The sequence below is a fragment of the Nyctereutes procyonoides genome, unplaced genomic scaffold (genome assembly GCF_905146905.1).
Source record: "Nyctereutes procyonoides isolate TBG_1078 unplaced genomic scaffold, NYPRO_anot_genome, whole genome shotgun sequence".
Lineage (NCBI taxonomy): Eukaryota > Metazoa > Chordata > Mammalia > Carnivora > Canidae > Nyctereutes > Nyctereutes procyonoides.
In genome coordinates, this window is record NW_026575131.1 from 4,583,263 (window position 1) to 4,602,853 (window position 19,591).

The 19,591-nt window shown below is 54.0% G+C and overlaps 1 protein-coding gene across 1 annotated transcript in view; it reads left to right on the forward strand.

The window, feature by feature from the left end:
- SLC6A6 (solute carrier family 6 member 6) overlaps positions 1-19,591 on the forward strand; it is an 85,292-nt gene that overhangs the window by 57,704 nt on the left and 7,997 nt on the right. Inside the window, exons 7-13 of the mRNA XM_055342740.1 lie at positions 5,354-5,488; positions 6,687-6,790; positions 6,920-7,044; positions 11,034-11,146; positions 15,589-15,726; positions 17,033-17,135; positions 17,806-17,906. Of these exons, the coding sequence (XP_055198715.1) occupies positions 5,354-5,488; positions 6,687-6,790; positions 6,920-7,044; positions 11,034-11,146; positions 15,589-15,726; positions 17,033-17,135; positions 17,806-17,906 (819 nt within the window). The remainder of the gene's footprint in view (positions 1-5,353; positions 5,489-6,686; positions 6,791-6,919; positions 7,045-11,033; positions 11,147-15,588; positions 15,727-17,032; positions 17,136-17,805; positions 17,907-19,591) is intronic.

Consider the following 19,591-nt stretch of genomic DNA (forward strand, 5'->3'; position numbering starts at 1 on the left):
CCTGGTGTCCTGTTTTACAGAACGGCCGGAGGTGAGGGTTCAAACGAGTGTGTTATGCACCCCGCACAATGCTTGGCACAGACAGTGCAGTAAACAGCAGTCCTGTCTACACCATGCCTCCATTTCCCCATATGGCAGTGAGTTTATCAGGAAGTTTCTAGGGAGCACTCGTCCCCAGCAGTGCTGGAGGCAGGATCATTTCCTGACGCTCTTATACATTTCGAGCCTCTGCTATCCGCCAGGTACTGTTGTAGGAATAGGGCTGGGGGGATGTGCAGGAGGCAACAAAGTAGACAGAAATCTCTGTGGCCCGGGGGCTCACAGATTTGTTGTCTGTGACAAGGTGGATGTGTAAAATATATTGGATTTAGATGGTGACTTGAGTCTGGTGACTGAAGAATACTGTGGTGGAGGGGAACAGGTGTTGGGACACACATTTTTTGGGGGGCACACCTTTAAATTGGGGTGGCCAGGTGGGCTCACCAAGAAGGGTGACTTTGGGGCACAGAGCTGAAGGAAGTGATGGGTAAGCCATGTGGATATCTGGGGGAGGAAAATTTCCAGGGAGAACAGCCAATGCAAAGGTCCTGAGGTATGTTTGACACAGACCCATGGGGGAGCCCCCAGTCTGACAGAGGAAGCTGATGTTTCCCAGAAACAGTCGGCAACATTTGAGATACAATGGAAGGGGCAGGAGGATAGAATCAAAGCGAAAAGTAGAGAGTACCAGGCTACAACTGTGGCCAGTTGAAGACGTGACTTGACGGAGGTCCCCCTACCCTACCCCGCCCCTGGAGACAATCTCCTCCTCACGCTCCAGAGGGGCAGGCATGGCTCCCAGAACAATAGCAGAGCCTGGGCCAGCCCAAAGAAGCCAAGACAAACACAGTGAGGCTCTGTGGACTTCCTTGAGCTCCATGGCCTGCCTGCCTGCCCGCCTGCCGCCAGCCGTGGCTTCCAGCCCTGGCCACAGACCAGGTTCACAGCTGCCATGGGGGCTGGGCCCCCGGGCAGCAGGATGGACCTCATCCTGGCCCTGGCCCTGCTTCAGTGGCTGACACTAGTCCAGCAGGGGGTGGATGGATGGAGGGCATGGGCGGCTCAGGACCCAAGTTCAAATCACTTTGCCTCTCTGGACCTCAGTTCCCTTTTTTGTAATTGTCAGCATTCCAAGGGTCTGACCCTTGGCCCTGGATATGCAGGGACTTCGTTCATTCGACAGATAGTGACCATGGTGGCAAATGCCGTGTAGCACAGGCACAGAGGGCACCATTCTGTGTTGTGGGCTGCAGCTCGTTCAGTCATCCTTGTGTTCTGAGGTGTCGGTGGCCAAGCTGGGATTTGAACCTGGGCAGTCCCGCTCCCAGCCTCGGGGCCCTGTATCCTTCCACCTCCTCACCCTCACCTGCTGCCCACCCTCCCCCTAGGCCAGCCTGACAGTAGGCCATGAGGCTGGCATGTCCTTGCTCACAGCGCATGAGGTCTAGGAAGGTGACAGAAATCCAGACCCTCACACAGGGTGCTGTGGACCCAGAGGGCAGCAGGGTCATGGACAGGAGCCGGGACGCATCCTAAGGCTGGCTGTACCCTTCCATCGAGAGCTCTTCCGTCCTGCACTGGAAAGCCAAGCAGGGGTGGAGGGGACAGAGTCAGACCTGGTTTGGGGTCTCACTTTTGCTCATAGGCTGCATGACTTTGGGAACGTCCCCTTCCCTCTCTGAGCCTTGGTCTCCCCTATGTGAAATGAGTTGGTTATGCAACCCCCCCCCCCCACACACACACACAGGGGTGGTGTGAAGGCCTCAGGGCCTGCCTAGATGCTGGGCACAGATCCACGGCCCCACCTCGAGGAGCTCCCATCTCTGGGCCCAGTGACCCCTGCTGCCCAGGCCTTTACCCCAAAAGGAAGTCCAGGGTGGCAGCGGCAGGGGTGGCGGTAGCAGGAGATGAGCCCATCTCCCTTCTGCCTTGTGGGCCACTCTCTGCCCGCTGTCCCTAGGGGAATGAGGAAGAGTTGTCCTTGCAAGTTTCCAGGGCAGTTGGGCCACAGGGCTTTTGGGTCAAGGGCTCAGAGGAACCACAGAGGCTTGCCAGCAAGAGTGGAAAAATACCATGTCCCGTGGCAAGGCCTGCTGGGCCACCACCAGAGGCCCACTGGCGGCGGCTGGCACCAGCCTCTCCCGTGACGATCCCGGGGGAGTCATGGAAAAGTTGAGAGAATGGCTCTCAGGGGCCTGCCCTCAGAGCAGCACATTCTGCAAAACAAGGGTGGCTTTCCAAAGAGGCAGATGAGGTGGCGTGACCAGGTGGGGCTGTCCTATTCGGGATCGGGGGAGGATCAGCAATAACACGCGCACACACACACAAAAGATGAGACTCCGAAGCCAGCTGGCCGACCGCATCAAATCCCACTCTGCCACCTATCAGCGCTGTGACCCCGGGCATCTGACGTCACCTCTCTGGGCCTGTTTTTTCATCTAGAAAGTGCAGGTGATACGTGTCTCTACCTCTTCAGGGTGTCTCGAGGATTAAAAATGCATGAATACACAGAAAGCTCTTAGCATAGTGCCTGGCACACAGTAAGTGCTACCTAAGTGCTTGTTAAACAGATTTAATACTGTTTAAAAACAAGGGAAGCCACCCCCATCCCGGGGTGGTTTCCTGTGTCCCTGACACAAAGCCCTCTGGCCAGAGCTGGGTTGCCCAGCCCAGTGGGGCCCAACTGGCTTTGAAGTGGCCGCCCTCTGGGGACAGCCTGCTGTCAGGGACATTGTTCACCCGCCTCCCTCCGGGTGTGGTCCAGGCAGGGCCCAGAGGTGAGAACCAGTTGGGGGGGGTGCTGTCTGCAGGAAGGGAGGAGCGGCTGTGGGGGCATGCTGCTTTTTCTTTCCTTCACCCCTTCTGGGGCTTCCTGACCTGCCCCCACCCTCCACATAGGCCTCTTCTTGTCCTTGAGAGATTGGGAGAGTTCTCTGCCTCAGGAGAAGAAAATGGGGGTGGCTAGAGAAACTGAGGCCCAGATGGAGAAAAGGCAGTGGGGGGTGGGGGAGGCAGCAGCAGGCAGGAGGAAGGCCAGCCCTTTGGCGTAATGGGATCGCCAGGAGGGTACTCATTGCTGTTTCTTGAGGGTGGCGAGTGAGGTAAGCACCCTTATTTTCCTCCTCCTACGGATGGAAGCTGAGGCCAAGCCCCCCAGCTGGGAGGTAGCAGAGGGTAGGTTCCAAACTCCAGCCTGGGTGACCCCTAGCTGGCCCTCCCTGCCACCCCATCCCTCCCACTGGAGCGATGGAGCTGGGTGGAGCTTCCAAGCTCATCTGGCCTGAGCCTCTCGCTTCCCAGGTGGGGAAATGAAGCCCAGAGAGGGCCTGTAACTTTCTCAAGGTCTCCCAGCAAGCCAGTCATAGAGCTTGAATTCCGGTCCAGCCATCCTGTGGTCGTTGGAAGAAACTGCTAGAAACTGTTGAAGAAACTGCTGGTCGCGGAGGGGCTTTTTATTGCTCTGCCGTTGTCCTCTGGAAGCAGGCTCTGAGGCACCTATGGGCTGTGTGACCTGTGGGCAGGCAGCAGACTCTCCGGGCTTCGGGTTCCTCACCTTTAAGATGAGGATCGTAACGCAGCCTGCCTCAAAGGGTCAGGGCAGGACTAAGCATAGAAGTTACTGCACTGGGAATAGTACCCAGCATACAGTAAGCACTCAATAAATGCTGGTTGGTGGTACTGGCTGAGGGCAGCTGAGCCAGGCAGGCCCTGAGAGCTTACATCTTGCCCTTTTCCAAAGGCCCTTCCTAGTTGTTTCTGTCCGGGAATTGTGCTCCAGCTAGGTTCCTGTGCCAGAGAGGTGGGGTTCAGACCCTCCATCGATGCCTGATGCCTGCCCAGGCCCTAGAAGTGCCCTGCAGTAAGCTGGCACCGCCCCCACCTCCCAGCACCACGGACACATTCATCCTGTTCTCTGGATGTCCGTTTCCTGACCTGTAAAATGGGTACATTGGCCGTGGTCGTTCCTTTCTGGTCCCCCGGGCTCCAAGGCCCTGATGAGGGAATCAACAGCTCTGCGACCCAGGCTTAGCATTCTAGGTGGTTAACAGGAACTTTCTGTATGTGCTGCCGTGGCCAAGTAAAATACCTCATGCCTTTGCTCAGAGCAAGGTGGTCTTAAGCTTCCCGGGCCCTGGGTGTCTTCGAGCTCTGCTGAGCTTCCGTTCCTCCTGTCTCAACACCGTGGCCAGCATGCCCATCTGCGGGATGTGCTGAGCATCGAGTGGGCTTGTGCCTGGGGAGTCCTCGATCATCCAGTGCCCTGTCGGAAATACCAGGATCTCACCGTCCATCCAGAACCGTGCACCTTTGAGCTCCTCCCAGGCAAGAACCCTGCCTGGAAACACCTCACGTTGAAGGCAAAGATAGGGGAAAATCCATCCAAGAGAACTGAGGGCACAGGATGTTTGGAGACCAGCGCTTTGGGGACAGGAGAGGAAATTAGGGCAGACCTTTGGTGATGGAACAGCCAGCTTGGCTCATCTCTGGTCTCCACCTCCAATTGACCTTGGGCTGCCTGGGATGTGCCGTGTGATCCAGGGAAGGCTGAGGGCCTCCCACAGCCCCAAGGAAGTGGGGGGCCTTCCCTGTCTCCTGGCCAAGGGACTTTCAGAGGCTTCATTCCCTCCCAGGAGTTCCTCTGTGCTTCCTGCAAAATCCGTGTCTACAACGGGCCCCACTTCTTGGGCACCTACGTGGCGGGCACTGTTTTGATGGTCTCATTGAATCCTCGCCTCACCTCTTGATGGAGGTCTTCTATTACTGTTGTTTCCATCTGCACAGAAGGAAACGGGCCCAGAGAGGTTAAGCGTCGTGCCCAGGGTCACACAGCAAGCGAGGGGACAGAGCTGGGATTTGAACCCACACCTAACTGATTCTTCACCCTAAGAGTCATACTAAGAGTCATAATGGCACATACCAAGCACTGGGCTAAGCCTTTTACACATACACTTGAAAGTTTATACTCTTATTTTGCATTTTCCTTCACTCGCAGTAATATCTGTTCCACGAGGGCAGGGGTTTGTTTCCTGTCTTGTCCACCACTGTATTTCCAGGGTCTAGATACTCAGTACACATCTCTAGGATTGTTTGCTTTGAATCTCAGTGAATCTGTGAGGTGGGTACCGGTATTATACCCACGTCACAGGGGGAGCAAGTGAGGCCCAGAGAGGTCAAGCAACATATGCAAGGAGGTCACACAGCAAGTGAAACAGCGAGCTCGGCTCCACATCCCTGGCCTCAGGGAGAACACTTGAATTTGACAGCAGCAGTTGATGCCATGGGCCCCCCCCTGAATCACTGTCACCCCTCACAGGTTGTCTACTTCACGGCCACTTTCCCGTTCGCTATGCTCCTGGTGCTGCTGGTCCGTGGACTGACACTGCCCGGTGCAGGCGCAGGCATCAAGTTTTATCTGTACCCCGACATCAGCCGCCTCGAGGACCCGCAGGTACTGCAGGGCGGCCCGTCCCCCCTCCCACCCAGGGCAGGCAGGGCAGGGTGCAGGGGAAGGGAAGCCGACCGCACAGTTTCTTCGGTTCCTTGGTACACAAATCCAGGTGGGCCACCGGCCCCCAGTGCTTCTCCACTGGGCTGGGGCAGGTTATCCTCCGTGCTCGTGGGCCTTTCCTGCTGTGTGTGTGTCTTTTCGTGTCGCAGACTGCTGAGGCCAGCCAGTTATAGTCTTCTTCAGGCACTGTGCCAGGTAAGGGGGGAGAAGTCTCATGAGCTAGGCTCCTCCGTGGCCCGGCCTCTGCCCACAGGGCCGGAGAGGGCCGCATCGTGGGGGCGGGAGAGCTGGCCCCCGAGCGCTGCTGGATTCAGAGCTGGGGATGAGCTCTTGCAAGGTCGAGGGGCAGACACTGAATGCCCACCTCCTGGCTCTCAGCCACGTGACCACAGGAGGTTGGAGACACCCCCCCCACCCCGTGGTGTTTAATTGGCCCCATTTGAGGACCTTTTGTCCAGAGGATCCTCAGCCTTCAGGTTGCCTCCTGCTCTAGTTCTCTTTCCCACTGCCCTTTTGCCCCAGGCAGGATGTGGTGGGGGTGGGGGGGAAGGGCTTAGCCAACATCAGAGGACAGCTGGGAGGGCAGCTCTGTGGCCATCAGGAGCTGCTGGGTGAAGGTTCCGGAGAGCAGCTTTGCCTGCATAATCCGTTGGGGAATTCCTCCCCGTTCCAACTCGAGGGCCCCCAGACAATAGCAATTACAGTAATGATAGCAGCCCTGGCTTAACAGTCTTACCACGTGTGTGTCTGCACCGGCCTAAGTCTTTAGAACCTGCGTGATAGCGCTGTGGGGCAGGGCGGTGGAGCCCATTCTACAGACGTGACAACGGAGGCTCTGGGCGGGAGTCCTATCGCTCACAATCATTAAATGGTTGGAATTTAGTTCCGTCTGCTTCATAAGTCCTTCCTCTTAATCCTGATGCTGAGTGACTGGGGGTTTCTTCCACTTTCCTTGCAGCTCAGTATTACCTTGAAAGACACCTTGAATTCCAGCACAAAGGCTCTCATTGCAGAATTTGCACATTTGGAGGTGCAGTCCTTCAGGTGGCCAGGAACCCCCCACCCCTGTCTCCTCCAGGAAGCTGGCTCTAACGGCCCCTTCTTTCTCTCCCTGCCACCCCCACCCAAACCCCCCTAGGTCTGGATTGATGCTGGGACCCAAATATTCTTCTCCTATGCCATCTGCCTGGGGGCCATGACCTCTCTGGGGAGCTACAACAAATACAAGTACAACTCGTACAGGCAAGTGTTGCGCCAGCGGGCCTGGTGGACCTTAGAAATGATGATGTTTAAAGAAAAAAGAGAAGAAGTAGGGAGCGTGGCTTCCTTGTGTTGTGAATTAACTTGCTCCCTGACATATGTGTAACTTAGGGACTGTATGCTGCTGGGATGCCTGAACAGTGGTACCAGTTTTGTGTCTGGCTTCGCAATTTTTTCCATCCTGGGCTTCATGGCACAAGAGCAAGGGGTGGACATTGCTGATGTGGCTGAGTCAGGTATGGTGGTATTGGTGGCAGTGGTGGTGGGCACTGCCACCTAGTGTGTAAGCCGAGTACCGCAGGCATGAAGCCAGACCCCAGGGGCCTTTGGGGGGGGACGAGCCTGGTTTCCGAAACGGACCCCCCCCACCAAGATGTCCCCCAAGATCAAAGAGTACGAAAGCTAAAACTTAAGCACTTTCATTGCAGTTTGGCCCAAGGGGCAGCAGAAATACGGGGGTTGGTTAGGTTGGGGACTATATTTTAGCAACTTGTGCGGTCTTCCCTCCCTCTCCTTCCCCAGCAAACTCCTGGTTTCAGCAACAGAAACCGCTTTCCTAACTCAGGCCCAAGCCAGCCACCAGTCGGCATTCCATCACCACCTTCTCAGCTTTGGTTTCTGTATTTTGCACTTTGCTCCCAGCGCGCTCCCTCTAGCAAACTCATTTCATTCATTCCACCGATGTTATTGATTAATGGAGTCTGCCCTGTGTCAGGCACCACCGTAGGCAGCGGGTAGGGGAGAGACAGTGGACACACCACAGATCCAGGTGGGGGTAGGTGGAGGGACAGGGTGTGGGCCCTGTTGGTGGGGTGCTCCTTCTGCAAGTAGAGCAAAGAGTCTTAGCATCACGGACTCTGCAAAGCCTGGGATCCTAGGCTGGGATCCTGGATCTCCAGCGAGGTGGCTCTGGAACCTGAAAACGATGAGGTCTGCAGTTGCTAGAATCCTAGAGCCTCGGAACCACAGTTTTCTAGGACTTGCCCCTGGATGTTCTAAGTCCCTGAAATTGTAGTTATCAGTGGCTTGGAGATGGGAACAAGAACCATAGACTCCCAGCATCCCCAAATTCCACCTTTGTACCTTCTCCGCCTCACTCCTATCCTACCCATTCACTTGGCTGGGTGGTCATCAGCTGCCTGAAAGGTTTGGTTATTTTGTACACATCCTCTGCTGCATCCGACCTTCTGATTTCTCTCGACCTCCCCGGGGCCACGTGGAGGCAGGCAAGGGTCCTGGGCTGAGGCTTCTCTCAGGCCCAGAGGAGAGCCCAATGTCCTAGCCCCAGGGACCACCACGGACCAGAGTCAGGCATAGCTGGAGCCCTGGCCATGGCATTGCCCTTGTCCTTGGGGGATACTGGGAGGTGTCCTGGTTCCTCAGCCACAGAACCGTAGCGTTGGGGGTCAGGGGAACCTCAGCATTGTGCATTTGGACATCTGTTCTGCAGATGAGGAGACCAGTGGCTTTAGAGCAAGGGCCTTGCTCAGGATGGTCAGGATCCGAGCTGGGGTCTCCTGGACAGGGCGCTCTCCCCCTCCTGGACAGGCCCCTTTGACAGGTGGCCATCCCCCGCCTCCTGCCTCCCCACCCACCCTGGACACACGTGGCAACTCTGGTCCTCCCCGCGTAAGAACGTATCTGAGCTCCTCTGACCTTCTCTGACCTCAGAGCCCGTGGGCCTTGCTTTCCTCCTCACTTGGCAAAGATGTCCTCTGCTACCCTCACACCCACTGTGTCGTAGGACAAGTGTGGCAAGCCCGCAGGTCCACCCCACGCATCTCTCCCCTGTCCCCAGTCGTCCCAGACCAGACCATCAAACATAGCTTTCCTACCCCAGAGCCAGGCCAGAGAGTGAGGGCACAAAGTAATTCCAGAAAGGTCCACACCCACTTGGGAGCATGACAATTCCAATGAGGGGAGACAGACAATTTGCAGCTCTTCTGGAGTGTTTGCCTTTGTTTTTGTTTTTTCCAGTCGAGGGCTTACAAACCAGTTGTGATTGCCAGGAGCATGGAGTGAATTTGGTGGTGGGATATATATATATATATATATATATATGTATATATGTATATATATACACACACACACACGCATATATATCTTGACATATAAAATCTTTCTCCGTGGACAACTAGGTGTTTTTATATATGTATATATCATCACCCTAAGTTGTTTTCTTCCTCCTGTCCCCTTCAAAGACCTTGTCGTTTATTCCCCACGGTGATGTCTGAACAGCTGACACTTCAAGGATGATTATTTCTCTAATAAGCTTTTAACAAGCACCACATTGAGCGAAGTGCATTTGAATCCCATCATTATTTGGCGAACGGAGTGCACCGGCGCGGCAGGGGCGCCCTCTGCGCTGGGGGAGGCCTGCCTTGGTGCGCGGAGCGGCTGCGTTCCTTCACATGGACTTCTCTCTCTCTAGTTCACCGTGCGCTTTTAGAGCAAGATGCTCAGACCCTCTCCCAGAGGCTGGCTTGACAAAGGCAAAACTGAAATACAGAAACGAGCGCATTGAGAACCTCCACCAGGCCCCGGGGGGCGGGGGCGGGGGCGGCAGGTGGGGGGGCGGGGGGCCCCATTTTACATCTGTCTCGCAGTCGGCTGGACTGGAATCCCCACGTAGTGATGCCCACCAGTCGGGCCAGAGCTGCCGCCTAGGGGCCCCCGGGGGCCCTGGCCCAGGTGCCCCCGCGGCTTCTGTTCCAACTTGGACTTTGGGGTCGCTGCGAGCGCCCCTTCCTCCACCTGTTGTGGGGTTTCTACAGCGTCGCCTGGGGCCTCCAGGTGGTGGTCGAATTTTCCTCAATGGGGTAGACTCTGCGGGGGAGAGGGACCCGCCCCTGCCTGCCACGCTTGTGGTTAACACCCCTCGGTGTGGTTTCTGGCTCCAATTTATTTTAAAGTTGTTTTTGTTTGTTTTGTTTTGTTTTTCCGCTCTCAAGCCAGTCCTTTGGTTTCTGATAACCTGTTCCAAATATCCTGCCTTCTAGCCATTTTTTGTCTTCATGTGTCTTGACCTTTTTAAAAATTTTTTAAATTATTTAAGTTGTGGATTTTTTTTTTAAGATCTTATTTACTTATTCATGAGAGACACAGGCAGAGGGAGAAGCAGGCTCCCTGTGGAGAGCCCGATGTGGGACTCGATCCCAGGACCCCAGGATCACGCCCTGAGCTGAAGGCAGACGCTCAACCGCTGAGCCACCCAGGCGTCTCTAAGTTGTGGATTTTTTACTTTATTTTTTCAGCCCAGGGCCCTTTCAGGCCTCCTCTCTTTTGCTGTTTCCTGCTTTTTGAGGCTTCCCAGAGGCCTCAGTACCATTCCTCCCCTTGGCTTCGCCCCTCAGGCCTGCTGGAGATGAGAGGCCTTTTCCTTTGGTCCCTGGAATGTTTCCAGTCAGAAAGGTGCGCCCCGAGCCGGCGGGGCTCCTGCCTCCCGCACCCTGCCTCCAGATTCCGTCAGGGTCCCCTCTCTGAGGGTCGTGGTCTCAGCACGCGAAGGCATCTTGGGAGGCGTTTCCGGGATCCTGCCCCTTGCTTCCGGGGGGGGGGGGGACACTGAGGTCCCACATGGGCACGTGCGGACGAGATGGTGGATGGTCTCCCGAGCCCGGGCCCTTGCCCCGAGCACACTTCCCTTCAGCTTTGGGCCTTGGCTCTGGCATCGCTCAGGTGGGGTGCGCAGATGCACCCCGAAGAGACGTTAGCCCTGTAGGGCATGGTTCCATACTCTTACACACTGTTTCAGTCCTTTAATTCAAAAGTCAAAACCTTTTCTTTGCAAACGGGGGCTTCGGTAGTCAGATAACCAGATCTCTCCCCCTTCGCTTCCTTCCAGCAAACGTTGGCGTGGTTGCTCTGGTTTGGGGTGAGGGGGGAACCCTCCTTTTCCAAGCAGGCAGACGGAGCCCCAGGCTCAGTCCTGCTTCCTGCCCTGAATGACGGGTGTCTGCCGGGTTCCATGAGGCCACTTGTGCTGCTGCATAGGAGACAGATGCTAAAACGGGGCCCCACCCGAGCCCCAGTGCGCCCCATCCAAAAGGGAGGCAGGCCTGGGCTCTTCCCCCAGGCAGGGATTCACACCTGGTTCCTCCCTGCATTTGGGGTTTGGGACACCATCTCAGTCCCGAGTGTCTTTGTGTGAGCTCTGGGGCTCTGGGGGGGCTGGGTCGCTGATGTGCCTCCCCCTCTGCCCCTCCCCATTTTCTCTTCCCTTTAGGGCCTGGCCTGGCCTTCATTGCCTACCCAAAAGCTGTGACCATGATGCCGCTGCCCACGTTTTGGTCCATTCTCTTTTTTATTATGCTTCTCTTGCTTGGACTGGATAGCCAGGTACGTACAGATGGAGAGGGGGTGCCCTGTGGAGGGCTTGCCCCTGGGGGACGTGGTTCTGAGGGAGCCCCCTTCCCACCCTCACATCAGACTGGCACCGTCTTCAGCCATCAAGGTGTCCTAGGACCCCGGGGTGGGGGTGGGAGGCGGGAAGAGGCCTGAGGGCAGCAGGGGGAGGACACTGAGTCTTCCACCCCAGCAAGGGGAAACAGACCGCTGGCGGGTGTGGTTAAAACAAAGCCCTAGCCGGGAAGTAGGACAAGACCAAGTGGTGATGATGTGTTCCCATGGGGGGTCACACAGACAGGCAGTGTGGGGAGGAGACCAGCAGTCATGGCCCAAGCCGTCACTGGTTGTCCTAAACCACAGCTGGTGTTCTGTGATTCCTGGAGCACTGGGGTTGTTTCCCACAAAGTGAAAAACTGTGATTCTTCCGTGTTTGGTGCACAGCTAAGCTCTGGGGAGCCTCGCTCAGACCCACTCTGTCCTCTGGCCATCCTGGCTTCTGCACCCGCGAGGCAGGACACCATCTCTACCAACGCTGTTTCCCTGCACTGCTTCATCCTATGTCCCATCCCTCCATGGGTAGGTCAGTGAGAGCCAACCAGAGCCTGAGTATGGCTTTGGAGTAACGGTTCCAAGCCCCCTGCTGCTCTGGGACATTGGGCACATTGGGCACATTTCCTGTCCTCTCTGAGACTGTTTTCTCATCTGGTCAATACGTGTGACTATACCTCTGTTGCCTTGAATGAAGTACGAGGCACAGTGCCTGATACAGAGCAGCAAGTGGTGCTTGTCTCAAGATGACAGTTTAGAGCACAGGCATGACTCCAGGACTGGGGAGTTAGGGTGTACAGGGCGGGCTGGTGGTATCCATGGACCAGAACCCTACAGGCAGTACCACCCAGGGGCCCGCATCTGAAAGGCAGGCATTTTGTCTCCTGTGTGGTCTGGGTCTCTGGCTGCCTCATGGGAAATCTTTGGTGAGCGGGGGCCCTGTGAAAGGTGAGGCCTGCTGCCAGTCAGGAGAGGGCTTCACCACCCACCCGTGGGCAGCAGCCTCCAAACCAGTGCCCAGGGTGGGTCCCTGTGGACTCGGAACCAGGTAGGAGGAACGTCTTAGAAGGTCAGGCAGAGGAGAGGAGGCAGTCTGCCAGCAAGGTCAAGAACAGAGCAAAGGATTTGGCAGGAAGAGGACCAGGATTAGCAGAGAAGACAGAGTGGAAACATTTGGGAGCCTGAAAACAAAATACTTGTGCAGTTGTTGGTGGGCTTGAGCTGTATAAACAGCAAGAGGACTCCATTAATCATCCCTCGTTAATGAGTTTGGCCTTCGGAGGCCCCAAGCAAATGGCTTTTATAACTTCTGCCAAAGCTCTAAGTGAAAGCAAAAAACAAAAACAGAGAGAGGTTAATAAATGACAAAGCATGACATCCCCATGGACCCAAAGTGGGCCTCTTGGGCTGTGGAAGCTGCTTCCTGAGTGAGCAGAGGTGGTTTATTCATTAGGTTTTCTCCCTGGGAGGCAGGTGGGGCCTGGCCAGGGATAGACACCTCTGAGCTAGGCCTCACGGCGGCCAACAGGCTCGGGGAATCGTGGGGAGCTCTCAAAGCCAGCCTCAGAGAGAGCTCAGAACATGAAATGCAAGGTTCAGAGCCCTTAAAAGACCTGCCTAATTGATATACCAAGGACAGGCATGACGGAGATTTGAACCCGAGGAGCTAGGGCATGATGTCTTAGGAGTCTGATGGCATAGATTGGAATCCCTCCTTTGCATCCATTTGCTATGGGAACGCGGGGACACAGGGGAAGGTTTTGCAGATGCCTGTGACTGCCTCACGCACTGCCCACGCCGTGATACCATCAGTAGTGTCACGCAAGCTGTTCCTGGGGGCAAGGCTTCATGCCGGGCTTTTGATGTACCCGTGTGTGGAAGAAGGCACATAACCTAAAACGGACAATCTTAACCATTTTTAAGCATGCAATTCAGTGGTATTAAGTATACTCACACTGTTGGGCAACGATCACCACCTTCCATCCTCAGAACTTCCCAAACGGAAGCTCTGTCCCTTTTAAACACAACTCCCCATTGCCCCCTTTCCCCATCTTGGGTTTTTTGTTTGTTTGTTTGTTTCCATATGTCAGCTCCTTAATCTGTAGCCTCCCTATAGCTGGGCCTACTCCCAACTGTTGCCCTATATAGAGCCCAGAAAACCGAGGCTGAGGGAGATAAGGGCTCCACTGAGTCTCCACCTTAACCTTGGAGATCTCCCTGAACACCCTCCTCCCACGGAAGTGCAGAGATGCACAGCCACCCTCAGGCAGAGGCCTCTCGCTAATGGAGTGTGACCCTTGCACGCAAGGAAATACCCTCCCAGTATCCCTAGCGTCTGGTGGGAGAAGCCTGGCTTGGATCCATTGTACCACTCTGTATTTCTTGGTGAGATGGAGTAGGGATGTCATCCACGTGGAGCCAGACGCTAGCACGAGAGAACCAGCAGCACGAGAGGAGGAGAAAACTGGTCCCCATCTCCCTGGGGCTAACTCAGCCCCCCACCATGGGTCCACAGGACTCACGCAATTGCCTGGTTTATTGTCGTGATTTCAGATCTTGCTCAACAGCCCTGCTGAGAGTAGGCAAGAAGCCCCCATTGCACCAGGGAGAAAACTGATGCTTGAAGAAATCAGGGTTACACAAGCTGTGAAGTGAGGGGGACCCGAAGAGGCAGGGGGGAGCAGGGCTGAGGGGTGGGGATGCGGTTCTCCAGAAATGCAGGATGCTTGGAAATGAGGAGCTTGTATCAGTGTTCACCCTGACTCTCAATGAAGCTGCACCTTCCTGTCTTTAATTTCCCCATCTCAAAAAGGAAAGAACTTTTGTTCCTCATTCCTTTTGAAGATTGATGTTTGAGCTGGTTTGCTGTAATTCAGTGGCAATTTAGGGTCAAAACCCCGTTGGCTAACACATCAACCAGGCTGAGGTCAAGACATCAGCCACTTCTCTTTGGGCCCCTTTCAAGAGACTCTTGCTCATCTTTTCTCTGAATTCCTGGCAACAAAGAATCATTTTTCCAGACCCTTCCAGCCATGAAAGGATTTTGCTCCTTGTTTGTATTCCTTGATCCTCCTGTGATGCATCCCAAAGGAGTAACTGGTTAGACTTTTCTTGTAGGAAGGCTGGGGAAACATCCTTCCCAAATGCCTCTCGCAGATCAAAGAACAGAAGGGTCAAGGTTTTAGCTCCTTAACTTTTTTTTTTTTAAGATTTTATTTATTTATTCACGAGAGACACAGGGAGAGGGAGAAGCAGACTCTGCAGGGAGCCTGATGTGGGACTTGATCCCGGGACCCCAGGATCACACCCTGGGCAGGCACCACACCACTGAGCCACCCAGGGATCCCAGCTCTTCAACTTTTAAAGCAATCAGACAGACAGGCCTTGGAGGGGGTGTTGGTTGGCAGAGGATTTGGGCTGTAGCCACCAAATGTAAAATGCTTCTACGTACCCTTCAACCCTGAAGCTTCATTTCTGGGTTATGCTCTGGATACATAGGCAGCAAAGACAGAGGTAGAGGAAGAGCCCTTGCCCAGGTCAGTAGCCACGGAAGGGTGGAGCCCATCCATCAGGCACTGGTCAGACCCATGATGATACCTGTCTACAGGACAGAGTTTCATGCTGCCATTTAAAACAGAGGCAGCCCACTGTGTAGTGATTTGGCTCAGGCTCCAAGTCACATTGTTGGTTGCAAAGATGGGAAGATTTAGAAAGACTGAGAATCATCCTAGCATGTTACCCAAGGAGGGGCCTCTCCAGGTGGTCTTCTTTACCTTTGGGAGCCCAGAATGGGTGCAGGCATGTGGGCACTTGGGTGTGTGGGATTCTTTCAAGATCCATGATTCCCACAGAACCAAAACCATTGTGTGAATCTATTGGAGAAAGTGGGGCTCAGGCTTACCCTGAGTTACCCACCCACCCCACATTCTTCATGTGTCTGTTGGGCAGCCACATGTGCCTGGCCCAGCTGGGAACCCGAGACTAGAAATGGGGCAGGGAGGGCCCCTCCCTCAGTGTCAGAAAGGACCAAGATCGAAATGGGGGAGGTGTTGGTGCCAACACACATGTGCCAGCAAGCAGGCTAAGGCGGGAGGTCAGAATTGGCTTCAGAGAAGTGGTCATTCTTGAACTGAGTCTTGAATGATGAGGGAAAGGCATCTGATGAGCTAAGCCAAGACACGGATGTGTAGGATGTCTGTGCCTGACCCATTGTGGCTTAAGCAGCAAGTGGGACTCCCTGGGAAGAGCCCATGAGACCAGGTTCGTACGTTTGGACAAACTTGACCCCCTCCCCCAGGCTACCCTGGGCATACTGGGGCTCTCCCATCTGAGTGGAGAGGAGGTGCTGGGCATCCAGGGCTCAACCACTGTCTTCTCCTCCACAGTTTGTTGAAGTCGAAGGACAGGTCACGTCCTTGGTCGATCTTTACCCATCCTTCCTAAGGAAGGGTTTCCGTCGGGAAATCTTCATCGCCTTCATGTGTAGCATCAGCTACTTGCTGGGTCTGTCGATGGTGACGGAGGTAGGTGGCTTTCTCGCCCGGCAGGGGGGACTTCCTCTTGCAGGGCCCTTGGTGACCTACACAGGCTTCAAAGACCAGTTAGTTCAGGGCTGTGCCACCCTCTCCCGCCACCAGACCAGCCCCAGGCCCAGCCATAGGGCCCCATCCAGTTCAGGGTCCCGCCCTGCCCAGGGGAAGTGGCCTACATCCTGGGCAGCAGGAGGCAGGTCGGGACCCAGCTGACCCAAACTCCCCAACCCTTTCTCCTGTTACCATGGCAACACCAGTCTCTTCCCCCCTCCCCCCCCCCATTCTCTGTCCCTCCCTCGTCCCAGGAAGCCTGGGGGAGAGGTGCTTCAGCTGAAATCCATTTTAATAGCAGCTCTTTTCACCCATGAAAACATGTGCATCGGCCCTTCCCCAGGCCTGGAGGGGAGGCGGACACGTTCCAGAGGGTAAATGTGGACCTCCTGGTGAATACTGCAGGCAGTACTGGGCCTGTCTGGTTGACAGGGAGTGCTGTTCAGAGGGTGGTCAGGGGACTTGAGGAGGACCCATCTAAATGGGAAAAAAGATGCAGAAAGGAAGGAAGCACAGGGTGTCTAAGGCAACAGTGGATCCACTGTCTATGAAGAGGCAGGCCAGAGAAGAAAGAATCTTGTGCTAAATAACAAGTCTATAAGCCTGGCATAGGCCTAGGGCCTGCCGTCTCATGCACCCCTTCCCATCTACCTCCCCACATTCTCCAGCAAATTGCTGCATTTGCCCCCAAACGGAATTTGGGTTTCACCACTTTTTCCTACTGGAAATACAAATAAATGTTTCTCTAGAAGTGTCTTTAAGAAACATGTGCACGCACCCACCAAAGGCAGATCACAGGTCCACCCTGAGCAGCTGGATATCACTGGAGTAGTCTCTGCTGGCCACAGTTAGTTTTCAGCACCTCCTTTGGAAACTGGCTTCAGGAAACCCATCATTTTGCTAAGGAAAACATGTTGTGCTTTCATTTTTCTGTATGTGTATGTGTTTTAAAGATTTTATTTTCTTAAGCAATCTCTACACCCAGTGTGGGGCTTGAACTTATAACCCTGAGATCAGGAGTCACACGCTCTGCTGACTGAGCCAGGCAGGCACCCCTGAGCGTGTATGTTTTTAATTATATTTGTCGAACATGAAGTTGAGCATCTTTTTACACAGGTCATCATAGTCTGTGCCCATTTTTCTCTTGGGTTTTATATCTCTTAAGGATATGCCAAAGCTCTTTATATATTTAGGGCATTGAGTACCATATAGCAAATCAACGTTCTTTGGTTTTTCCTCTTCACAGGGTGGCATGTATGTGTTTCAACTCTTTGACTACTATGCAGCTAGCGGTGTATGCCTTTTGTGGGTTGCATTCTTTGAATGTTTTGTTATTGCCTGGATATATGGTGAGTATGGATTGTTGCATATCCTTTCTCAGGTCTCTGCGTTGGGTCTGTGTATTTAGAAGCTTCCGAAACAGAGAATTCTTTTTTTTTTTTTTTTAAGATTTTATCTTATTTATTCATGAGAGAGAGGAAGGCAGAGACACAGGCAGAGGGAGAAGCAGGCTCCCCTCAAGGAGCCCGATGTGGGACTCGATCCTGAGTCTCCAGGATCACACCCTAAGCCAAAGGCAGATGCTCAACCACTGAGCCACCCAGGCATCCCCGAAACAGAGAATTCTAAGAGGAATTCATTCTGAGTTGAATACAAAGATGCAGGATGTGATTATATGTTTTGACAAATAGGGAATTTGGCTATGCAGGGTTCACCTATGATTTACTGCTCTGGGATCCAGCCATGCTCCATTTCAACCCCCTCTAGACATTGGATTGGCCACACCAGGATTTACAGCCTGCCTAAGTTTGCCTGAAAAATATAGGATATACCCAGCTACATTTGAATTTCAAATAATTTCAGATAAATGCTTGCCACTTTTGGGTCTACATAGTGTTGAGTATCAGGGACCTGGAGCAGACCCCAGAGACCCCTCAAGGCCCCCAAGGCCCCTGTAGTGCAATTCAGATGCTGGTGTTGGACACAGTGTCACCATCTGTCTACCTCTGTCTCTCCTAGGCAGCGATAACCTTTATGACGGTATTGAGGACATGATTGGCTATCGGCCTGGGCCCTGGATGAAGTACAGCTGGGCCGTGGTCACTCCAGTTCTCTGTGTTGTGAGTCCTGCCCTGCCTGGCTGTGGGTGCCTTTTCTCCTTGGGGCTTGACATTCTTACCTGCCAAACCATCTTTCACTCAGCACCTGCCAAGCGCTGGCCTGTAACTAACAAGCCCAGTGACGCCTCTGTCTGGGGGAGGTGGGGCAGCAGGCTGCTCCCAAAAGTTACCTTGAGATGAGTTTTGAAGGATAGGTAAGAGCTGGTCAGGAGAAGACTGAAAGGGGATCCCTGGCAGAGGAACCAGCCTGTGCAAAGGCAAGGCATTCTGAAAGAGGAAGGTGTATCAGGGCACGTCGAGAAATTGAGAGAGTCCACAACAGAGCACATGCTCTTTGCCCGAGCCCTTCTGGAGCTCAGTGAGCTCAGTTTGGGTCACTGATTAAGTTGAGGGGCCTTTAGGATGTCAAATGGAGACAGATCATAGATGTGGGAAATGTGGTGTTTTCATGACAGGGTGCAGGTTGTGTCCAGAAAGGGAAAGTCCCAGTAAAGAGATGCTCTGGACTCTGCCAAGAACAAGGAAGCTTCGTAGCCACCCAGGACCCAAGGGCGGTCATGGGCCATGTTCCCCTTCCCATCAGGGTTCCCTTGCCTGCCATCTTGGAATATAGCTTAGAGCATGCCCAGGCACCCCACTTCAAACTTGCACTCAGAGGCTCTGGCAAAAGGGAAGTCCTCTGCTTCCCCAGTTGTTGTTTGAAACCAGTTGTGAGTTTTGGAGCTAACTACAGGGGAAGATATCTGTTGTGCCGTCCTCGGCTCATGGCATGGAGAATGCAAATGGCAGAAATGTTCTTTGCATGTAGGAACCAGGTGCTGAGAGATGGACAGATCCTCTCCTCAGTGACCCTGCTCCCAGGCCAGAATAAACCCGCACTGCCATTAAGTCACTGTGTGGGACCTTAAGCAGGTCCCTGATCTTGCGGGACTCTGGTTTACTCTGTCATAAAGTTTACCCTGTCCCACTCTGCAGTGGGAGGTGAGTAGCGCCAACAGCCTTGGGCTGTCACTGCTGTCATTGAATATGGCTATGGTCTTCTCATCTGAAGTGCATATTTTCCCCACAAAATTTGGTGAACTCTAGCAACAGTAACCACAATTGACAGGTTATTGTTGGAGATAAATTTAGTTGGGTTCAAAGCCTGTGTTCTTGTTCCTCATCCTCACTTGACATTGGTTTGTGAGAAATTCCTCTCACCACTCTGACCGTCAGTTTCTTCCTCCTTTCCTCCCGAGGAGTTGGATAGATCAGAAGTAGTCTGCATCCCCAGGTGGCAGAATGAGGTCACCCTGGTGGAAAGAGGAATATGAATGGGCAGGTAGCAAGCTTCCTTGTGCTGGGAGAGCCTCGAGCAGCTGTCCTCTGGGCCTCTCCCTGTCTGAACTACACTCCACCCTTAGGGACGGAAACCACAACAGAGCCAGGCGTACACTAGATGCATTGTGGAAGGCGACTGCAGCCTCGTGCTCTCCCTTCCTCCATCACTAATTCTGATTTATGTAGATTTGTCTTCCTGTCAAACCCCAGATATTAGGTATTGAAGATTTAAGTCATATTTACACTGTGTATCGATTTAGACAACCCTTGGTTATATACTAAGATGTAATTCTGACAAGAAGCAGAAGTCCTGGGCCCTCCCAGCCAGCCTCATGTGCTCTTCTTGGAGGAAATGTGGACTTTGC